Source organism: Cyprinus carpio, chromosome B18 (genome assembly GCF_018340385.1).
Source record: "Cyprinus carpio isolate SPL01 chromosome B18, ASM1834038v1, whole genome shotgun sequence".
Lineage (NCBI taxonomy): Eukaryota > Metazoa > Chordata > Actinopteri > Cypriniformes > Cyprinidae > Cyprinus > Cyprinus carpio.
The window spans coordinates 880461-902076 of record NC_056614.1 but is presented as its reverse complement, the minus strand read 5'-3'; the positions used below and the strand labels follow the sequence as shown (position 1 = coordinate 902076).

The 21616-nt window shown below is 38.9% G+C and overlaps 1 protein-coding gene across 1 annotated transcript in view; it reads right to left on the bottom strand.

Annotated features, from left to right (window-relative positions):
• The window catches only part of LOC109068823 (SH2 domain-containing adapter protein F-like), a 108549-nt gene that overhangs the window by 24691 nt on the left and 62242 nt on the right, over positions 1 to 21616 (bottom strand). Inside the window, 1 exon segment of the mRNA XM_042743395.1 lies at positions 6479 to 6688. Coding sequence (XP_042599329.1) covers positions 6479 to 6688 — 210 coding nt within the window.

Sequence of the window (21616 nt, the reverse complement as noted above, 5' to 3'; positions counted from 1 at the left end):
TTTTTGGGAAGCTTGATGACCTTCCTTCCAGTCTACCGGTATCTAATCTCAGTTCTGCCCCAGATCTTTTCAAAGAGTGTTGTAAAAGCATCTCCACTGATATTGCCGGGTCTGCTTTCAGGGCCTCTGATGGGATGTCATCGGGTCCAGCCGCTTTCCCACTCTTCATCTGGATGATAGCCCTCCTGATCTTGTCTCTGGTTGGTTTCTCGCAGTGTCAGGGGGAATGGGGGGTGCTGGTCTGTTTAGAAGTTCTTCAAAATGCTGAACCCATCTGTTCATCCGCTGTACTAAACCTTTTGATGGTGTTCCCCTGCTTGTCTTTAACAGGTCTTTCTGGCTTATTGAACTTTCCGGAGAGTTGTTTGGTGGTGTCATACAACTTTTTCAAATTGCCGTTGTACGCTGCCTGTTCTGCTTCAGCTGCCAGTGCATTTATAAAGTTTTTCTTATGTTTCTTGATGCTCTTCTTCACTCTTCTGTGGGCTTCTGTGTATTCTTCTTGTGCCTTTGCCTTTACTGCTCTAGTTTTGCTGTTGTTGACTACTGCCTTCTTCTTTTTCCTGTCTTCGATCTTGGTCAATGTTTCTGTTGTCATCCACTCTTTCTGTTGTTTCTTCTTTGGCCCAATTACTTCTTGGCATGTAGACCTTAGTGCCTCTTTAGCTTTCTGCCACCTGTTGAGTACGCTGTCGTCTTCTTCTTCATCAAGTTCCTAAAGTATTTTGAACTTGTTCTTCAGCACCAGACTAAACTCTTCTGTAGTCTTTGGATCTTTCAAAAGACCAACGTTGTATTGTACTCTTTTGGTTTGCATGCCTAGTATTTGATTCTTCTTTAGTTTTAGTTTTAGTCTGGCCACCACCAGGTGGTGGTCAGATGCCACATCTGCTCCTCTTCTCACTCTGACATCCTGTAGAGATCTTCTGAATTTTTTGCTAATGCAGAGGTGGTCGATCTGGTTATCCGTCAAGTTGTCAGGTGACCTCCAAGTATTGTTGTGGATCCGCTTGTGAGGAAAGATGCTGCCTCCGATGACCAGATTATTGAGAACACACAGGTCTGCAAATCTTTCTCCATTCTCATTCATCTCTCCAAGTGCGTGGGTGCCCATGACTTGTTCGTACCCGGTGTTGTCTTGCTTTACCCGGTGTTGTCTTGCCCAACTTTAGCGTTGAAGTCTCCCATGAGGATGGTGATATCTTTGTCTGGGTAGCTCGCGATGGTTTTCTGGAGTCTGCTATAAAATTTATCTTTATCTTCTTCTTCCCCGTCATTTGTTGGCGCGTAGCACTGAACAATGTTTAGTTTATCTTCTTTTTCTGTGTGTGGAAGGATGCTGTTATAATCCTTGGGCCGTGTGCCTCCCATCCAATTAGTGCCTTCTGTGCCTGACTGGACAACATAAAGCCTACTCCCTGCGTGTGGGGTGCGTCATTTTCTTCATGACCAGAGTACAGTAAAAGCTCTCCTGTCTTTAGTCGTGTCTGTCCAGCTTGTGTCCATCTTGTCTTGCTAATACCCAGTACTGTCAGTCTGTTCTTCCTCATGCTACCTGCGCAGTCTTTCCTGCCTCGTACATGGTCCTCACATTCCAGGTTCCTATGTTCGCTTGGGCCTTCCTGGTCGACAGAAGGAAAGTCGGCTTTGTGGCTTCCTTTCGACTTTCACCACTCAGCGTCAAGTGTCTTCGAGTAGAAGATCCCTCTTCTCCCAGGACAAAGTTTCTTTTTTTTTCTGTAATTGACGTTTTTGTAACACGGTTTTTTTTTTGACAGGGTGGGGTTGCTAGCCCCACGCCCAACCCTCCTCCTTTATCCTGACTTGGGACAGGCAGGTCATTGGCCCCGAAGGACCTCCCTGGTGGAGTTCCTGTGGATTACTTGTGGATTATTGTGATGTTTTTATCAGCTATTTGGACTCTCATTCTGACGGCACCCATTCACTGCAGAGCATCCATTGCTGAGACACGGATGCAGTGATACATTTCTACAAATCTGATGAAAATCAAACTCATCCTGATCTTGGGTGGCCTGAGAGTGAGCACATTTTCAGTAAATTACTATGCTACTTAGTCTATACTAAAAAAAAAAAAAAAGATTTCAGTCTCTCTACTTTGAAATTTAATGTTTAATTCATTGCATTGCTTGCCATTTCCTTGCACCTATTCTTTAAATGTACAAGCAATTTCGGACGTTTCACTGCAGTACAAGTCATTCCTTACACATGAAAATAAACAGCTGCCTTTATATTTTAGGAAGGAGGTCATTATATCTGTGACATCAAAGAGTTTGAAAGCCCCTGGCTTGAGTCACAACTCACTGTATGTGTGTGTAGTGCAGTTTTTTAAAGTTCTTCCATGTATAACACAGACAAAGAGCAAGAGGAGTTTTCTCTGTGTGCAGTTTGGTTTCACCTTCTAGGTTTATCTTTACAAACACACACACACTCATTCTTAAGTGTTGTCACATTTGCACTCATCAGTCACTCTGTGCCTATATGTACTGTGTGAGGAGGCAGCAGATAACCAGATGACTAATTAGGTGACACACAAGTGCACAACCCTGCAGCGACCTACACAAGCACATATCAGCATCCAGCTGAAAGCAGCACACTGATAAACGCATGAGTGAATGCAACACACACACTTTAATGAATAAACCTGTTGGTAAATAAATATCGGGAGCTGTACGCATTGCAGTGACTCAAATGCACTGCAGCTCACCACAAGCTGATTTTAATGTTGTGTGTTTCATCGGAGCAAATGAAGATTGATGGAATAGAAACATATATCCGCCGCAGCGCTCAGTAATAACTAAAACACTCATTTATGCTAAGTGCAATATTTCTCCTGTTCGATGGCATCACCTCAACTTCACAACCAACTGCATTTATCCTAATCAAGCATTTGCATTTTAAAGCTGACAGACAAACTCTGTATGTAAACAAGCCCAATCCTGGCACGCAAAAATGGCAGGACTAGAAATGTGAGTGGCGAATATTACATTATTCATGTAATAATGAAAACTAGCCAAATGCAAATACAATGTAAAACTCTTCAACAGACACTGACCCGCAAACCTCTGAAATCCTCTCCCTTAAAGGTATAGTTCACACAAAAATAAAAACTTGCTGAAAACCTAAACACATCATTAGAATACATTTGTAGAAATGTAGCATTGCATCAGTGTCTCAGCAATGGATCCTCTGCAGTGAATGGGTGCCGTCAGAATGAGAGTCCCAACAGCTGATAAAAACATCACAATAATCCACAAGTAATCCACAGCACTCCAGTCCATCAGTGAACATCTGGAGAAGACAAAAACATTAAAGTTTAGAGCTGTTTAAACGCTGCTTGATCTGTGCAGATTTCTCTCCTGATTCAGACCAGAACACTTTTTCACTGGAGGAAGTGTTATTATGGATTATGGACTCTATGTATTTGAGTTAAAAGACGTCTTAATGCTGGATGTGTTTCATCTTTTTTCTTCTCCAGATGTTAACTGATGGACTGGAGTGCTGTGGATTACTTGTGGATTATTGTGATGTTTTTATCAGCTGTTTGGACTCTCATTCTGACGGCACCCATTCACTGCAGAGCATCCATTGCTGAGACACTGATGCAGTGCTACATTTCTACAAACCTGATTAAGAAACAAACTCATCCACATCTCAGATGGCCTGGGGGTGAGTGCATTTTCAGCTCATTTTCATCTTTGGCTGAACTATTCCTTTAAGTGCTGTATACACAAAGCCTCCATTTATCGAAAGCCCCTAATGAGCGTTTCTCTCATGTCATGACCTCAGGATGACCTTTTAACCTCTGGAATCAGGGGTTGAGTGTTGAGACGGGCTCCAGACTGCTTACCAGACGTCTCGAGGGTGTTCTGCTATGATTGACATTGCTGGAAGATTTATCTTTAAAACATTTTTCTGAAGGCAGAGGAATGTGAGTATTAAGGGTCCGTGGGAAGGTTTCTCTGAGAGGATCTGGTGGCAAGCCAGACGCCTAGCAACTGATTTCCGATTTCTCTGCTTCCTGACGGAAAGAAACGTCAAAGCATGCTTTATCCACACTGAAGTGGATTGGCATAGGGATACGCAGATGAAAAACTAGGACAAAGACATGTGGGAAATAATAAAGTCTTTGAAAGCTGCGTATGTCTGACTGACAACAAAGAACTGTGAGTTGCTCTCAAAGGAGGAGACGATTCGCCGCGATCCTCATGCTGGAGTAAAGTGATTATCACAGTTAAAACAAGCTCACACACAGATCTAAATTAATCACACATTAATGCATAAAAACACAAGAATATTCACAACAATTGTAGCTTCTGCTTAATCGACAGCATTTGAGATCAGTTTCTGAATTCATCTTTTTAAGGTAGGACTGCTTTTCTAGGCAGATGAATAAATAGTTGTGCATTCCAATGTAATTTCTTTGCTGTCTAGGATCCTTGCATATATTATGCAAAAAATAGTTTATCTGGTTGACCTGTGACCAATAAATGTCCTTCCCTTGTGACCAATAAATTTAGTTTCACAAATCAAATCACATATAAACTCTAGAGAATATTAGAGATATTTTTCCATTTTAAATAATAAATGTAATATTTATTGATTTTTTTAATTGATACATATTGATTACTATTAAATAACATTTAATATTTTATATTTAAATTTCTAAATTATAATTGAAAAATATAATTTCTGCATTTTCAACTTCTACTGAAAGTGTATCAAGCTTTTAGTTTTTATTTTTATTTTTTAATTAATCAGACTGTGGCATAGAGCTTAATCTGTATATTTAACCCAGAATATTCCTTTAAGAGAAATAGAAACCATAAGAATATTTTGCTCAGCAATGGACTCCTGTGATGCTAATGCAGTCATAAATCCATGCAGACAGAGAGGAAAGCCTGTGTGCCGCAGTACCTGAGGAGGATCTGGAGATGTGGACATCTCTCCTGGACGCTCCGCTGCTCGTGTCCTCACGACTAATGCAGTCATAACAGAGCAGTGCTGCTCCACACACACACACACACACACACACACAGGACAAAAAAAAGGAACCTTTCAAGAACTGATGCACAAAAATCTATCTGCTGGAGATTTTATTTGTCAAAAAAAAAAAAAAAAAAAAACTCAGTTGAACAGCCGAGTTAGTCATGAGTCCCTGAACCAAAACTTGACACACAATCACACACACACACACACACACACACACACACACACACCTCCAGATCCGTCCGCAAATGAGCACCAGTCTTTCTCACACACGTCCGTCTGTAATCACCCGGAGAGTAAAGAGACAGTTCGCCCCAAAATGATCATTCTGTCATCATTTCCTCACCCTCATGTTGTTCCAAACCTGTGTGAGCTTCTTTTTTCTGCTGAACACAAAAGAAGATATTTTCAATGAAAGTTAATGGCTAGCACCAAACGTTAGCCAACCACTACCATACAAATTTTATTTTTTCCTCCATATTATGGAAGTAAATGAAGACTAGCAGCTGATTGGTTACCAACATTTTTCAAAATATCTTCTTTTGTGTGAATCAGCTTAAAGAATTCACACAGACCTGAGGGTGAGGAAATGATGAGAGAATCTTCCTTTCTGGGTGAAGGATCACTTTAGGAGAAGTCTCGACTGAAGAACAAAGCATTCAGAGAGAGAGAGGGGAAGAGATACCGTAAGGAGAAAATCTCCCAGCATTCCCAGCAGCAGATGGATATGGCAACGGCTGAGATATTAAAATGAGCCTGTTTACACAATCACCTTGATTTGCAATAAAAATTTTTGAGAATTTACGCTCCAACCTATTCAGAGTGAGACCTCCACCAATGAGAAACTAGGATTTGATTAGCAATCACAGCCAAGACACAAAAATCAACTTTCACCAAACGCATTCAACAAATAGCAAAGAGAAAAAGCCCTGATTTATATAAACGACGCCGCAGTCACACTAGACCTTGAGCGTGCATCTACAAACTCTGCAACGGTCGTAATACAACGACACTCTGTGGCCTTGATTTTTTTATTCAGTCTTTTACTGGTCAATCATGTGTTCACAAGATGAAAATTCATAGGTCAGAGTTCATTATTTCACATGAGCATTTGCATGACTGGAAGTAATCTGGAATGAAGAGTGTAGCATGACCGTCGCCCGAGTTGAAAACCGCAGTATTTTACTAAATATTTTGCTACAAAATGCCATGCAGGGGTTAGAATGAACCATTGCATGAATACTTTTTAACCAGTTTGTTTATATGAATCTTCTAAATGAACCAGTTCTAGAATACTGGAAAAAAGTGGAAAAGATAATGTTTCAGACACAGTTGAGCAACTACGTTAGTAGCATCACGAGTTTAGTTAGTAACTCCCCAACATCACCCACAGAACCAAGCCCAGGACTTGTTATATTTCTGTTCAGTATTAAGAATCACTTGTGGAAAGACAATAATGAAGCGGCCGAACCTGCGAAGGCTTTGGATATGCGGTCTTTCTTCCACTCCCAGGGCTGGTCGTACTCCTCCGGCGGCCTCTCGTCGTCCTGCGGTAATCTGCTCTCGCGGGAACACACACATCCGTCTGGATCTCCTCCGTTCTCCTCCGGCTCGTACGGTGTGTCGTAGAGAGGAAGCTGCCGGACCGGACCGTCTTTAGCAGCGCGACCGCCTCGGATTTCTGCCAAACCAAGACAGGAGACAACAACAAATCAACAGTCTGTGCTAGTTCAACATGCTTTTCCGTTTGACACATTTGTGACCCTGGACCATGAAACCAGTCATAACGGTCAAATTTATGCCTGCTTGTATAATCTCTCCATTGATGTGTGGTTTGTTAGGAGGACAATATTTAGATACAACTATTTGAAAATCTGGAATCTGAGGGTGCAAAAAATCTAAATATTGAGAAAATCATCTTTAAAGTTGTTCAAATGAAGTTCTTAGCAATGCATATTACTAATCAAAAAAAGTAAGTTTTGATATATTTTACATTAGGACATTTACAAAATATCTTCATGGAACATGATCTTTACTTAATATCCTAATGATTTTTGGCATAAAAGAAAGATTGATAATTTTGACCCATACAATGTATTGTTGTCTATTACTACAAATATACCTGTGCTACTTATGACTGCTTCTGTGCTGCAGGGACACATCTATGCGTTTAGCATGTGCTTTTATACAAAGCAACCTACGATAAAGGATCACAAGCAATTGGTCACAGAGCCAACAATGCCAGGTTTATTTGAAAGCTAGAATAGGAAACAATTTTAGCAACTGAACTGATCAACATGGACTGTCATTTTCAGTCAAAATCCTACATTTCTTTTTCCAAAGTTTATTCAAAAGTGGTCATTTAGCTGCAGGGTGTCCGTTTCAGACAGTTTTGTTATGCATTCAGGCTAAGGTTAAGTGTTAAGTGTTTGAAAGCTTCAGTGAAACGAACAAAAACAAGCCCAAAACACCAAAACATGCAGAGTTCAATGTTCAGACCTGCAGCGCTCAGAAGAAACCACAGCCTGAGACAAACCAGAGCCAGAGCTCACGTCCTGCAAAATGACCTCTGAATCTCATCTGAACTCAGAGACCTGCCGGTGATGAGCTAGAGATCCAGCGATCCACCAGAGATCAGCCAATACAGTATTTTACTAAAAAAAATAAGAGTGTGCAAACTGAAGAATGCATCCATGTAGGCTATACTATACATTATATGCCAAAAATAAGGCATTTAATATAATCATTACATTCTAACACTTGCTCACCATAATAAAGTAAAATAAAAGTATATACTAAACATACACATTTAATTATCTGAACATAGTAATTATATGATATGTATGCCCCATTTCAACAGTCCCTTCACATTCACTGCTCTCATAAAAACACATTTCTTGTTCCTTTAAACATCCAATCCAAACAAATTGCATATTTAACATTGCAAAGTCACTCCTGTTCTGTTGCGCTCTTCAGTGAAGCTGAAGGAGTGTCGTGACCAGGCTTTATGCAAAGCATGCCTTTTGAACATTTACACAAAGAAAAACCCACACAACCCGGCGGCGTGGCTGAGGGAAAAACGTCTCTAATGCATTAAACAGCGAATGTCAGCAAATGCTGTTAAACTATATGCTTTTGTTTGAAGTGTAATATGATGCTTTCTCATGTTTAGGACAACTTGGGTCATGTGCTTTTCCCACAGAAGAATGAAGAATGTCCTATATAGGCTATATCTCAGACACGTTTGTCCATAGAAATGTGTTATTAACTCCTCTGAAGTGATGTGATTGGTGGTTCTTTTATGTGCACAGTGTGCAGTGACTAATTAATAATCAGATTCACGTTTGATTACTATCAGTTTTGCAATTTGTTTAATGAACACTGGCCAGCCTCCAGACTCAAAGTTGGCTGATTACAGATGCAGAGCAGCAAAAACACAAACAGCAGTCCCTGCATCACACTCGCAGAAGTGCAGCTCTGTGGCTTGACCTCCAGGGGTCACTGGACCACTGGACTGACTGACACCCACGGTCACCCTTCTCTACAAAACACAGAACTCATGCGTCACCTCTGATCAGCAGACAGCGGTCTGTCCATCGCTCTGTCTCTGGTTCTCTGGGGTGGCATGAAGCTGTTAGCAGGCGTGCTCATGGAGTGAAGTATAACCACCACAAGCGCTGCACAATTGCCTCTCTGCTCAGGGGAGCTCTTGCAGAAGAATGAGAAAAGTGTAGAGAGACTAGAGAAAGAGCGAGTTTGAGAGAGATCTTCATATAAGCCGTGTCTGCAGAAGCCTGGATCGTCACAGTGTACTCTTAACTAGTGATGCAATCAAATTCCGGCAATCAAATTCTAATTTTCAGTTTCAAATGAACATCGGAGAACTGAAACAATGGTGTTTTCATTAGTGTTTCTCCAATGGTATGTTTCGACTATTTCATAAAATACATATCACAAACATTCTAAAATCACCATCCTAAAATAAAGACAAAGCCTTTCAATGTAACAAAATATGTGGGGCAGATATTTAGGCTAAAGTGGGCAAAAAAAAAAATACCTTTGTCATTATCGTTTTTAAAAAATAAGAACAAAGATACACATTACAACTACACATAATATACAAATAAAACAAGCAGAGCTTTATTTACAGGTACAGTGAGTGTATTTAGCAGAAGCATTCAAGAAACTGAATGAAACACTATAGAGATTGATTCTATTAAAGCAACTGCATTAAAGTTTTTCAGTCAAGAATAGTGAGTGATTTTTCTCTTTGTGTTTTGTTGTTTTATTAACATTAAAGGAATAGTTCACCCAAAAATAAAAATTATGTCATCTATCTGTGAATTCTGTCATAGTGTTTTATTTTTATACCATCATTTACTCACTCAAAAGTTGTTTTAAACCTGAATGAGTTTCTTTCTTCTGCTGAACGTAAATGCTGTTTTGAAGAGTGTGGAAAACCAAACAGTTCCATAAAAAGTAACATAATTAGTTTTAGGGAGCAATGCAACATTAGTAACTTTCCCCAACACTGTCTACTGCTGAGTTAACGCTGATGTGAATGTGTGCTGTAGCACGATACTACGATATTTCTTTAAAAGCAGATCGTGGAGACATTTTTATCGTCCACGATCAAAAATCATCACATCCCACACCCCTACATTCAGCTGTTACATTTGATATGAAACAAAGTATCAGCTTTCAAATGATATTTTTTAAAATTAAATTCAAACACTGAATGTATTTTTGTGTCTCTTAAAGTGTGGTGACAGAAGGCTATGGTGAACCAATCATCTCTTCCTCTTCAGTACTAATGACAGAGCAGATAAACATGAATGAACATCAGAAGACACAGAACAACTTACTGGAATCAATGATGAATAATCGATCAATAAGTGTTTCAGCCTGTGAGCAATAATGTCACATTTACCTCATGAAAGACATTCAATAACCATAAACCATATGCATTATATTTTTACTTGCCTTTATTATTTAATGCATGTTTGAATAAATCTGTCGTGAAAATGAGTTTTTACAGCCACTGTGTATGTTTAAATAATAATAGCAAATGTTTAAATAACACGCTGGAGCAGAAATATGATTATATCATTAAAAAGTCAATATAAAAAGTGCACTAATTTAAATGTTTGTATGAGTTTCTATGAGTGTTGACTATTAAACAACTTTAATTATTAAAATTAATCAAGTGAAAAACCACTTCGGTGCATTACATATCACAAAACAACTCACAACAACTGCACAACAAATGCATGTGCAGCTATAAAGACTTTTTCCAACTGAATGAGCTGGAAAACACCATGAAACTCTACAAAAAGCATCAACATGGCTTAAGGTTAGAGAGGCTTAAATAACGGCTAGCCAGAGCAGGAGTGTGTGTTCTGAACTCAGGCTTACACACTCTTCACATGTTACTGCGGTCTGGAGAAATGAGATTGTAACGATAATTACAGCTTCCAGCGGAAAAACCCAATCCAGCCGAGGAGCTGGTGCCCTTTCACCCATCACGTCTGCAACAGTTCAGGGATCAAAGGTCAGAAACAAACCATTCACACACACACACACACACACACACACACACACATGCACACACGAACACACCACGCAAACACCCACCCACCACACATCACGCCACCTCTCCAGGTGACACATGCTCTGTGTGTGTGTGTGTGTGTGTGGTCTGATGAGCTCTGCTGATGTTTTACAGTCTCACAATGAGGGGAATCAAAGCATGACCTTTATCTTTCCAGGAACCCATCCCTGAAGACTCACACTGCAAACGCTCAATGTTATTTAATTGGGGCTCATCATCATCAAAAATCTCTTTTACATGCATGCACGGTAACTTCAATAAACCCCATAAAAAAAAAATTCACTCACTTAACCATTCAGATACCCTAAACTATCCTCTTACTAACATAATCACAAAAAATATCCAATCAACAATATAATATACTTATCATTTCTGTTCCTCATTAATCTATCTCATTCATACAACAATCAAACAAAAAAAAAAAACAATAATAGATAAATAGACTGAAAGATAGACAGAAAGATTGATAGAATGATAGATAGGATACATGACAGAATGAACAAATGATGAGCAAACAAATCAGCAACAGAATGATAGATGGATGGATGGAATAATAGAAGAAACAATAATTGGATGGATGGAATGTTAGATGCAACAATGGGTGGATGATGGAATGATAGAACGACAGAATAAACAACTGAGGGATGGAGGGAATGACAGAATGCTAAAAGAGACAATAGATGGATGGATGGATGGATGGATGGAATGACAGAAGAAACAGATAGATGGATGGAATGACAGAGAAAACAATGAAGGGATGGAGGGAATGATAAAATGCTAGAAGAAGCAATGGATGAATGGATGGATGGATGGATGGATGGATGGATGGATGGATGGATGGATGGATGGAATGACAGAAGAAACAACGAATGGATGGATGGAATTTTAGAATGCTAGAAGGATGGAACAATAGATAGTATGACGGATGAAATAATATAACGAAAGAAAGAATGCAAAAAAACAAGATGGATGGATGGAACAATAGATAGTATGACGGATGAATGGATGGATGGAAAGATAGACTGCTAAAAAACAATGGATGAATGGATGGAAAACAATAGAAATGCTAGAAAAGAAAAAAAACAATGGATGGACACAACAGAGAGTGCAGAAACAGATGATGGATGGATGATGGAAGGATAGATGGACGGTGTTTTCTTCAGGGAGATGCGAGGACAGGGGATTGAGTTTTTCTGTGGGTTGAGGAAACCCTGAGCGTTTGAGAAAGTTCTGATTCCAGTCACTCTGTCTTCAGCTGTAACTACAGCCTCAGCTTTTACTCCTCTCCGCTTCCTCCGGCTCAGTCCCCGAAGAGGAGAAGATAAGATGTCACTGACTGGAAAGTTCAAGAAGCGGATCTGTGTCGGCCAAGTCCTCGGGCACATGAGCGTGTGTTTGGATGAAATCAAACTCTGCATCAGGTCTCAGCTGCTCTCCTCACCTCTCCAATCATTTGAATAAATTATCACCGAAAGCCCTTCACCGCTGCATCCATTCACCCTCCTGCAGGGCATTATGGGAGAAAACATTAAACATGAAACAAACACATCTTCTCCTGCAGCACAACACCGCCTCTCCAAAAAAAAATAATAAACTCACAGCATTCTTCTTTTACACACCCAAAAACTCTTTAAAAACAAAAAAGCCTTTTCACCTCACCAGTGGGTGAATCGAGAAAATGTTTAATACAGCATGTCGAATATTTTTAGATTAGCACAAGAATAAAACTATTTCAGTTCAGTGAGTCAAGAAGCAGTAATGATTCAAAACGACAAGCCTGTTCAACAGATTCATTAAAAACAACTGGCCTACGATACCATGCAACAAAATGACCTGTTGTCCTTGTATATATATATATATATATATATATATATACAGTATTATCCCACGTACAGACCAAAAAAGTTTGGGGACAACATTACTATTTTTAATGTTTTTGAAAGAAGTCTCTTCTGCTCATCAAGCCCTGCATTTATTTGGATCAACAAAATACAGAAAAAAACAGTAATATTGTGAAAATATTAGTTACAACTTAAAAAATAATAGTTTTCTATTTGAATATACTTTAAAAAAATAATTTATTCCTGTGATTGCAAAGCTGACCTTTCCAGCATCATTAACGGCCAGGCTTCAGTGTCACATGTAACATCCAGTCTATCACATGATCATTTAGAAATCATTCTTCACTATTCTGATTTATTATGAGTGTTGGAAACAGTTCTGCTGTCTAATATTTTGGATGAATAAAAGGTTTTAAAAGAACTGCAGTTTATTCAACCTAAAAATAAAAAAATTCTAATAATATAGATTGCTAATAATATATTTTCTTTACTTGCACTTTTTAATCAATTTAACACATCCTTGCCTGAATAAAAGTATTGAGTTTATTTAAAAAAAAAAAGAAAGAAAAACAAAGTACTTGACCCCAAATTACTGACCAGTAGTGTAATATTGTTTATTAAACAGCTTCTTTTTTTTTTTTTGTTTACTTTTGTTATTCATCAAAGTATCCTAAAAAAAGCATCACTATGTCCTGAAAAAATATCGAAGCAGCAGACACTGTTTCCAAACTTTTGATAATGAATTCATCATATTAGAATGATTTCTAAAGGATCATGTGATAAATGATCCTAAAAAAATAAAGCTTTGCATCACAGAAATAAATGATAATTTACAGTATAATAAATTTAAAAACAATTATTTTAAATTGTAATAATATATCACAACATTAATTTTCTTTTCTTATTTTTGATCAAATAAATGCAGGCTTGATGAGCATGAAGAAACTTCTTTCAAAAAACATTAAAAATCAGTAATGTGTTTCCAAACGATTTGGTCTTGTTTACTGGTACATAGGGTTAAATAATGTCCCATCATGATTTCAGTGCAACAGGTATAGTTTAGGTAAAAATTAAAATTTGAAAAATTAAAAAAAGACTTATTCTGACCTGTAACAGTAGGCTGCACTGTGATCCCTGATTAGAGTCTTTTAATGTCGTCAAATGATCTATTGTTTCTAAATAAGCCTGAATGAGTTTTTGGTATTAAATTATTGCTACCCTAGTAGTAAAATAAATAAATAAATAAAAAGGGCACAAAATTTGATTTAAAATAACATTTATTTCATAGTAAGGATACCGTCAAATCAAATTAACATATTTATATTGTACAATTATAATTAAAACATTTTCTTAATATTATGCCTAAATTTGGTTTTAATATCGTTTGTAGTAAGGCTTGTATGATTTTATAGTCTTTAAATGGCAATATATTAAAGTGTACCTGAAGCATACTATACTTGCAATAGTTCCACTTTAGCACAATCAAATATACTTCAGTATATCTTTAGATGGACTTCAGCAGTACTTCCGCACGATTAGTGAACTAATAAGTGAACTAATAAGTGTATTAAGGGATACACTTAGGATACACTGAATGAAAAATCAGGGTAAAAATAAATAAAATAAATAAAAATAAATAAATACAAGCATGATAGTAGTAATTACTTTTGCTTGAGACACATATTAATTAAACAGGACACGTCTAATTACAGAGGGGACTATTCAAGGCATATTAAAATCTTTGTCATTAGTGATCTGGATGCTTTGAACGAAGCGCCCTTTCTCTCTGTCTTCTGACCCGTGTACAAGACACATGTGCTGACGCGAGACCATCACATCAAATTACGCACTGCACACCGCGTACGACAACACTTACACCTAGTAGGGATGCAGGTAACACACAGAAGCAGCCTATCCAATGAGTCTGTCAGGTTTGTCCAGCTGTGAGAGCAGAGAGATAGTGCTGCAGGAATGATAACACACACACCGCAGAACAAACACAGGCTGGACGGGGAATAGGACAAGACATATTCCGCATCAGAAAAATATCATATATGGGGATGAATTTGTACTGGTATTGGAGCGGATTTGCAAAACATAGTGGTGACAGAAGGTATTTGGTAACAGGATTATTAGTGTACATATTAAAAAACTGATGATTGAGTGACATGTAAACTCATGGGGTCTCTCCCGCTCATGCTGTCATATTCAACAGCGATAAATAGCTGACTGTAATCTAACAGAGATACAATGCTAAAGTTTTTAGTCCCAAAAAATATAACTATAGTTCACTCAAACGCAAGCAAGATGCGATAGTACTTGACGACAAAAATAAAGCAGTCCACCCATATTCTTCATCTATTTCAAACATTGGACTCTAAAAGGAATTAGTGATGTTGTTTAATATGATTTATAATAAATATAACAGGGGTTTGGACAAAATAATGTGAACACCTATATCAAAATATCACTTATTTATATCTTCTTTGTCTATATTCTCTAGTTTGTAAATCAGTGTGGTATAAATTGTGGTTCATCTGTGTTTAAAGCTATATGCTTTGTATGAGGTTTTTTTGGACTGTCAGACATTAAAAAATTAGAACTTTCATGCGGAGCCTGTTAGTAGGAGGACTCACAGATCCTCATTGATCCCTAAGATGCCCACAGTTACGTCCCTGCTGCGACAGACACACACACACACACACACACACACCCACACACACACACACACACACACACACACACACCACACACACACACGCACACACACGCACGCACACACACACGCACGCACACACACACACACACGCACACGCGCACACAAACACACACACACAGACACAAACACAGACACAAACACACACAATGGACACACACACACACACACACATACACACACACGCACACACACACACACACACACACACACACACACACACAGACACACACGCAGACACACAGACACACACGCAGACACACAGACACACAGACACACACACACACACACACACAGCAATGGATACACACACACGCACACACCACACACACACACACACACACACACGACACACACACACAGACACACGCACAGACACAATGGACACACACACACACACACACACACACACACACACACACACACACACACACACACACACAGAGACACACACTCTCACACATAACTGAACTAAATAGATTTTAATTTCTATAAAGAGAACAAAAGTGACGGTGGGGGCAGAATATTCCGCGGTTTAAGCCTTGTGTGTGCATAAACACAGCGAGAGGTTTAAGAGACTTAGTTTAGTAACGCTGTTGTTTAACGAGAAATGTGCGAGGCATTTATTACAGCACTTTCAGGAAAAAAGTTAGTGCTAACAGCTGCACCAAGAGAAAGCTGATGCATTATTGGGTGGAACAGCTGGGCTGCTAAAGATACTAGGGTCCTGACATGCAGGAGAAATAAACTGGCAATCTCTGACGGGACAGTATTTCTAAACTATACAAGACAGAGAGAGTGTAGGTGTGTGTGTGTGTGTGTGTTCCTTCACAGAGCCAAAGGCCGAGATGTGCAGAATCTCTCTTCTGCGGTTCTCGCAGGACACTGACACGTAAGTATTCGCTCTATTACAGCTTCTGTGTCAAAGCCAGAAAACATAGAGAGGACATAAAGCGAGTGGGAGGAAGAGACGGATGAATGAAAGAAACAGTCCTCAACAAACACCAGCTGCTGCTTCTCAGACATACAGTACGAACAGCCACAGCTAAATTAATGAAGCAAAATACTGCATCTACTTATAAAAATACATTATAGCTATAGTATTATAATGGGTAATATATGAACCCTTTGAGATTTCACTTAAATTATTTCCACATTTGCAGTGCCTAATAAAAACAAATGTCATTTTTCTGTTACACCAAATATTTAAAGCCTTGACTGTACCTTGTTATTTTTCTTTATTACACTTAGCCATTTATTTTACACAAACGCTGAACAGATGCAGGCTAGGAAAACACCTCGGGTGTTAATTTTAAGAAATAACAAATGACCGTAGAGATTTTCGTTTATTGGATTTTGATCTCTTTGTTTTGGTCAGAAGCTTAGGAAAAACGAAGAAAAAAATGTCTTCAAAAAAACATTTGCGCCGTTTTGCTGGGTGAATGGGAATAATTGATTGATGCTGGCTTTATAACAAGTTATTTACTAAGTGTTTTTTTAACCAAAACGATAAAACTGTTAGGAGGCCAGGTTCTGATCTGCTCACTTCACTGAGCACCGAAACAATGTTCAGAACTGGCGCCACATTCACTTTGGCGATAGGCATCTATTTCTCTATCGAACTGCTCATGTTTTATAAATAAATCCAATACGCAAACAGCGGGAAAGTCTGATTTTAAAATTATCTACGGTAGGCTGGTAAAATCGCCCTCTGCATCCGGATCAAATGCTTGCTGGGGCCATGGAAATTTATATGAGGTGTAAGATTTCATTGAAGGTAGATGATTGAGGGAATCTGGACGTCAAAAAAGAGATGAGCGCAGAAAGCTTTGCCGTAATGGCATGGTAGTATTGGTATTGATAATAATCTGTATAAAATATGAAATATGTATGTAAATGAGTCTCCACTGCCGCCAGTGGCTGGACAGCAACATTGATTCAGCCAGAACAGAACAGCAATTACACCTCGTTAGAACTTGCATGAAAGCTCATTGCCACAAGATATAATGAGAAGCCTTGTCTGAAACCCAGTCTGTTCCACCAGCCATGCATCACCTTATAGTGACAAACCCAGAAAAAATTGCCAGGCAAGTATGATTAAGATGCTAAGTAAATCAAAGATGCATTCAACACAAGAGTTGTCGACCTTGTTTTCAGTGCATGTGTGTGTTTTTCCTTTCTAAAGAAAGAATAACGTGTCTCACATTAAATAGCGACTGAACCCGGTCGTTTGCAATTGTTTTTCCTTCAAATTAGAGTGTGGTATGTATTGTATTTTAGATTAAAGGGTACACACGTAATTCATCATCAAGGAGATGGTCATTAAAATAATTAAAAGGACAGTATCGGTAGGCCTTCTATAATGTTGCTAAGGTTTGTTGTTTGCAAATAAATGCTGTTCTTTTTGATGAAATGTTTCAGCATTCTCACCCTATTAAGTTGGGACTGCATTTTAATCCAAATAAATGCAACCTTTGTGAACGATTGATGAGCTGCAGCAAAGTGCATATTTGCATAAAATAGAATGGTGGGTGACTTCAACATCCCGTTGAGTTCAGTCAGGTCTCCATACAGACGGCATGACACCCACACCTCATCATCATATCATCATCCATCATCACTCATTCATATCGCGCGCTGTTCAGTCTCACATCAGTCGACGCTCAGCCTTTGCTCGTGTAAGATAAATACTGAGATCAGTGCAATCAGAGTCAGCCAAACTCAGACAGGCAAACGAGAGAGAGGAGAGAGAGAGGAGAGATGAGAGAGTCTGATGGCTAATCTAACCATGGCGGCGTGGGCTGAATAGTGATGAATGACCACTCCACCTCTTCTGTGAGGGTCAACAGCCCAATTAGAGTGATGCAGAACCACACACACACACACACAACACACACACACAAACCACACCCCCCCAACCGCATTCAACAAACACACAACCCACAACAACACACACCCCACACACCACACGCGCATACACACACACACACCACACAACCATGCGACACACCCACACACACACACCACACACACACACTTGCCCCAGCACAAACACACACACTACATGCGCACACACACACACACAACACACCACACACACACACAACACCACACCCACACACAAACAACCACTTCAACAGCTAATGTGGGCTTTTCTATCAATCCCCACTGAAGAAAAGAAAGTGAGATAACTGATATCAGAATGACTAAACAGCCGTGAATTGCGGTTGTCTCCCAGCAGCTGCGCAAACCAAGGGTCAGAGCGTTCATCCTGTGAGTGGTGTTAGCGTCGCCGTTTGAAAAGCCCATGTGAACAATCTCTGCTGATTTTCATTGTCTTAATGTGGGCGAGTGCTGAATAAAGACATTTTCCCCTCTCACAAAGGCAAGCGTGTTAGTTTTGCTTATTAAGCGGTAATATCTGATAATCTCTCAAACGTATGTGCTCACAAAACCCAAAAAGTGTCGAGAATGATAGTCTGAAGTAGGATGGAAAACGATCCCCGACTAATTTAATGCTGGAGAAAACAGACATGCTTCTCATTCAGAAAAGCTGGAGCGCGGATCTTATTAAAAGTCAAACTACAGACGAGATTTCTCAACCAAGCCGGCAGGAAATGTGTGAAAATTATGAACCAATAAATCACCAAAAAACAAACCAGTGGAAATGATATCAGAATATTCAATAAACAGCATATATTTCCTACAATAAAACACTCCAGAATCAGTTGTGCATGTTGTGATTCTCCATGAAACTGTCACTGGGGGGCTTTGCCTCTGAATCTAGTATGACAGTTCAAATCATTGTGATATTCTCATGTTAATAAATAGATTACTATTGGTGAATTTTAACAATTTCAGCTCATTTGATGTGATTGCAACACCTAATGTAGACGCTTGATGCACATTTTCCCCTAGCTACGGTACAATAGACAAGCACAGCAAATGAGGATAAATCTCTGAACTGGAGCTCCAGTATGTGTCGGGTTGGTCTTCTAACAGGCGTCTGGATTAATGGTGCAGCTAAAAAGCCCCACAGGGACCGGGTTCACACAGTTTCACTGTGATATTCAGCACAGTCAGCAGAACGCTAAACAGCGATAGTATGGCTAACATTGAAAGGCCTGAAACAGCACCACTTCTTCAGTCTGTGTTTAAGAAAAGCGACAGAAGAACTAAGAACAGAGGGTGCAAACAAACACACACACCTCTCTCTCTCTCTCTCTCTCTCTCTCTCTCTCTCTCTCTCTCTCTCTCTCTCACTCTCCACACACAGACACACTCACACACAACACACACAGGACAGGGACAGATAGAGGAGAAAGCCTGCTGCCAGCTGATCTGAGATGAGACCTGTGTCTGTTAAACACACAGGATCAGATCAGAAGTGATCAGTTGAATCACAGCGAGCTCCAGCTGAGCGTCTCTCCTCCATTCAGATCAATGCAGCGAAGCACACAGACACACACTTTCACCAGGAGCTCCTCCACACCTGCAGAGAAAATGCTAAACACACCGCGACCGAAACCTGCAGTTTAACCCGTGATTGATACGGCATCAGTGACTCCAGCTGAGATTAACACTAATGATTTTATCTCACAGCACAGAGACGGAGCTGAAATCACTGCTACAGCACGCCAATAACACTCCCACATCAGCATTCATGAGCTCTGTCTTTAACATGCACGGTGAACATGCTTCAGACTGGAGACGGGAGACATGAAATACTGTATGCTTTAATGCTGGCCAATGGAAACAGCTAAACAATGACCTACAGCGCTAAACTCACAGTAAAAGAAACTGAAAAGAGGGAAAACTCATCACGATCAGCCGGACAGCTCCAGATTACTAGGTCTGAGATGCACATAAATAATATGTAAATAATATGCATAAAACCCTGAAACTGAATTTATGAAAGGATTATTTTTTTTCTTTTTACTTTTTTCTTAATGCTTTCAGAATTAAATACTTGCAAACTACTTACTGCATACTATTTAAAAAAAAGATGTTAACTAATATGTGAGAAATGTTATAAATGGTAGTGATGCTATTGCACACTATTCTCATGACCACTTCTATGTTTGGAGGCTTAATTTCAGAAATGCATCTAGTTATTTTGTATTTTTAAATCAGATTCATGTACTGTAAAATAACAAATAAAATAATTCAATAAAAATAAATAGTAAAATGCAATAAAATAATAAATGTAATAAAAAAGCTAGCTAAATAAAATAAATTAACACATAATGGAAAGTGGTATCAATAAAAAGGATGATGATGAAAAAATAACAACATAAAAAATAGAAACAAAATAACAAATAAAAAAGATATAACCAACAAACTGTATATTTAAAAAAAAAAAAAAAAAAAAAAAAAATTGCTAAGCTTCCTGTATGATGCGATTGCACACCTAATGGGAAGCAAAATCAATTTAGAAATAAAAAAAATAATAATAACAAAAATAACCAAAACAATAAATAATAAAATATTAATTATAACAAAAATCATCAATTCATCACACAGTAATGAAAAGTATTACATATATAAACAATACAATAAAAAAAAATACAATACGAGAATATATATATATATATATATATATATATAGATATATATATATATAATATATATATTATATATGAACAGTTGCCTATATAGCTTCCAATTCATGGTAACACATGGTAATGGAAAGTAACATCCATATGCAGACTTCATGTGGGTCCATTTATAACTCATAACCTACTGCTCAAGCAAATGCACTGATTGAGCTTCACACTGGACTCCAGGTTTAGCAATCAAACCTTGTGTAGTTGTTGTCAGACTCTACATTAAAGCTCCATACTGATGAATGATGATGATCCTTAAGTGGGTAAATACCCAACACTGTTAATTGTACAAGCATCATATCCAGCACAGGCTGAAACAGCCTAAAGATTTAGAAAGCAGCAGGTGTCCGGAATAAACTTAACAAGCTTTCTGAGCATTTAATGTCCTGGAAAACGTGCTTTTATATGAGACAGTATCACATTTTGCAAAGCAACAGATGAAATAATGTCACAAACAAGCCTAAACACGTTTATGGAAGTGTGTGAGAATGACTAACTCGGCTGTGCTGGCTCGTTCCCAGACCTCATGCGGACGAGCTCCTCTCTCTCAGCGGGAATCTGTGCCAAACATCAGTCGGCAACCCGTTAACTTTTACTGCCAACCTCCCCAAAGAACAGCTAATGAAGGCTACGGGGCCGCGAGGGCTGTTTTACAGGCGCCCTTTCATCATAAACACACGCTTTCACACAAAAAAATATTCAAGTTCTGATCCGCTGGTCAAAACTGGCCTGAGATGAGGAAAACTTTGACTGAGGCATGCATCAACCCGAAGCGTCAGACGGAGCACTGTGATGACTGCTCTCACAAACTAAATATAAACACACAGCAGACCAG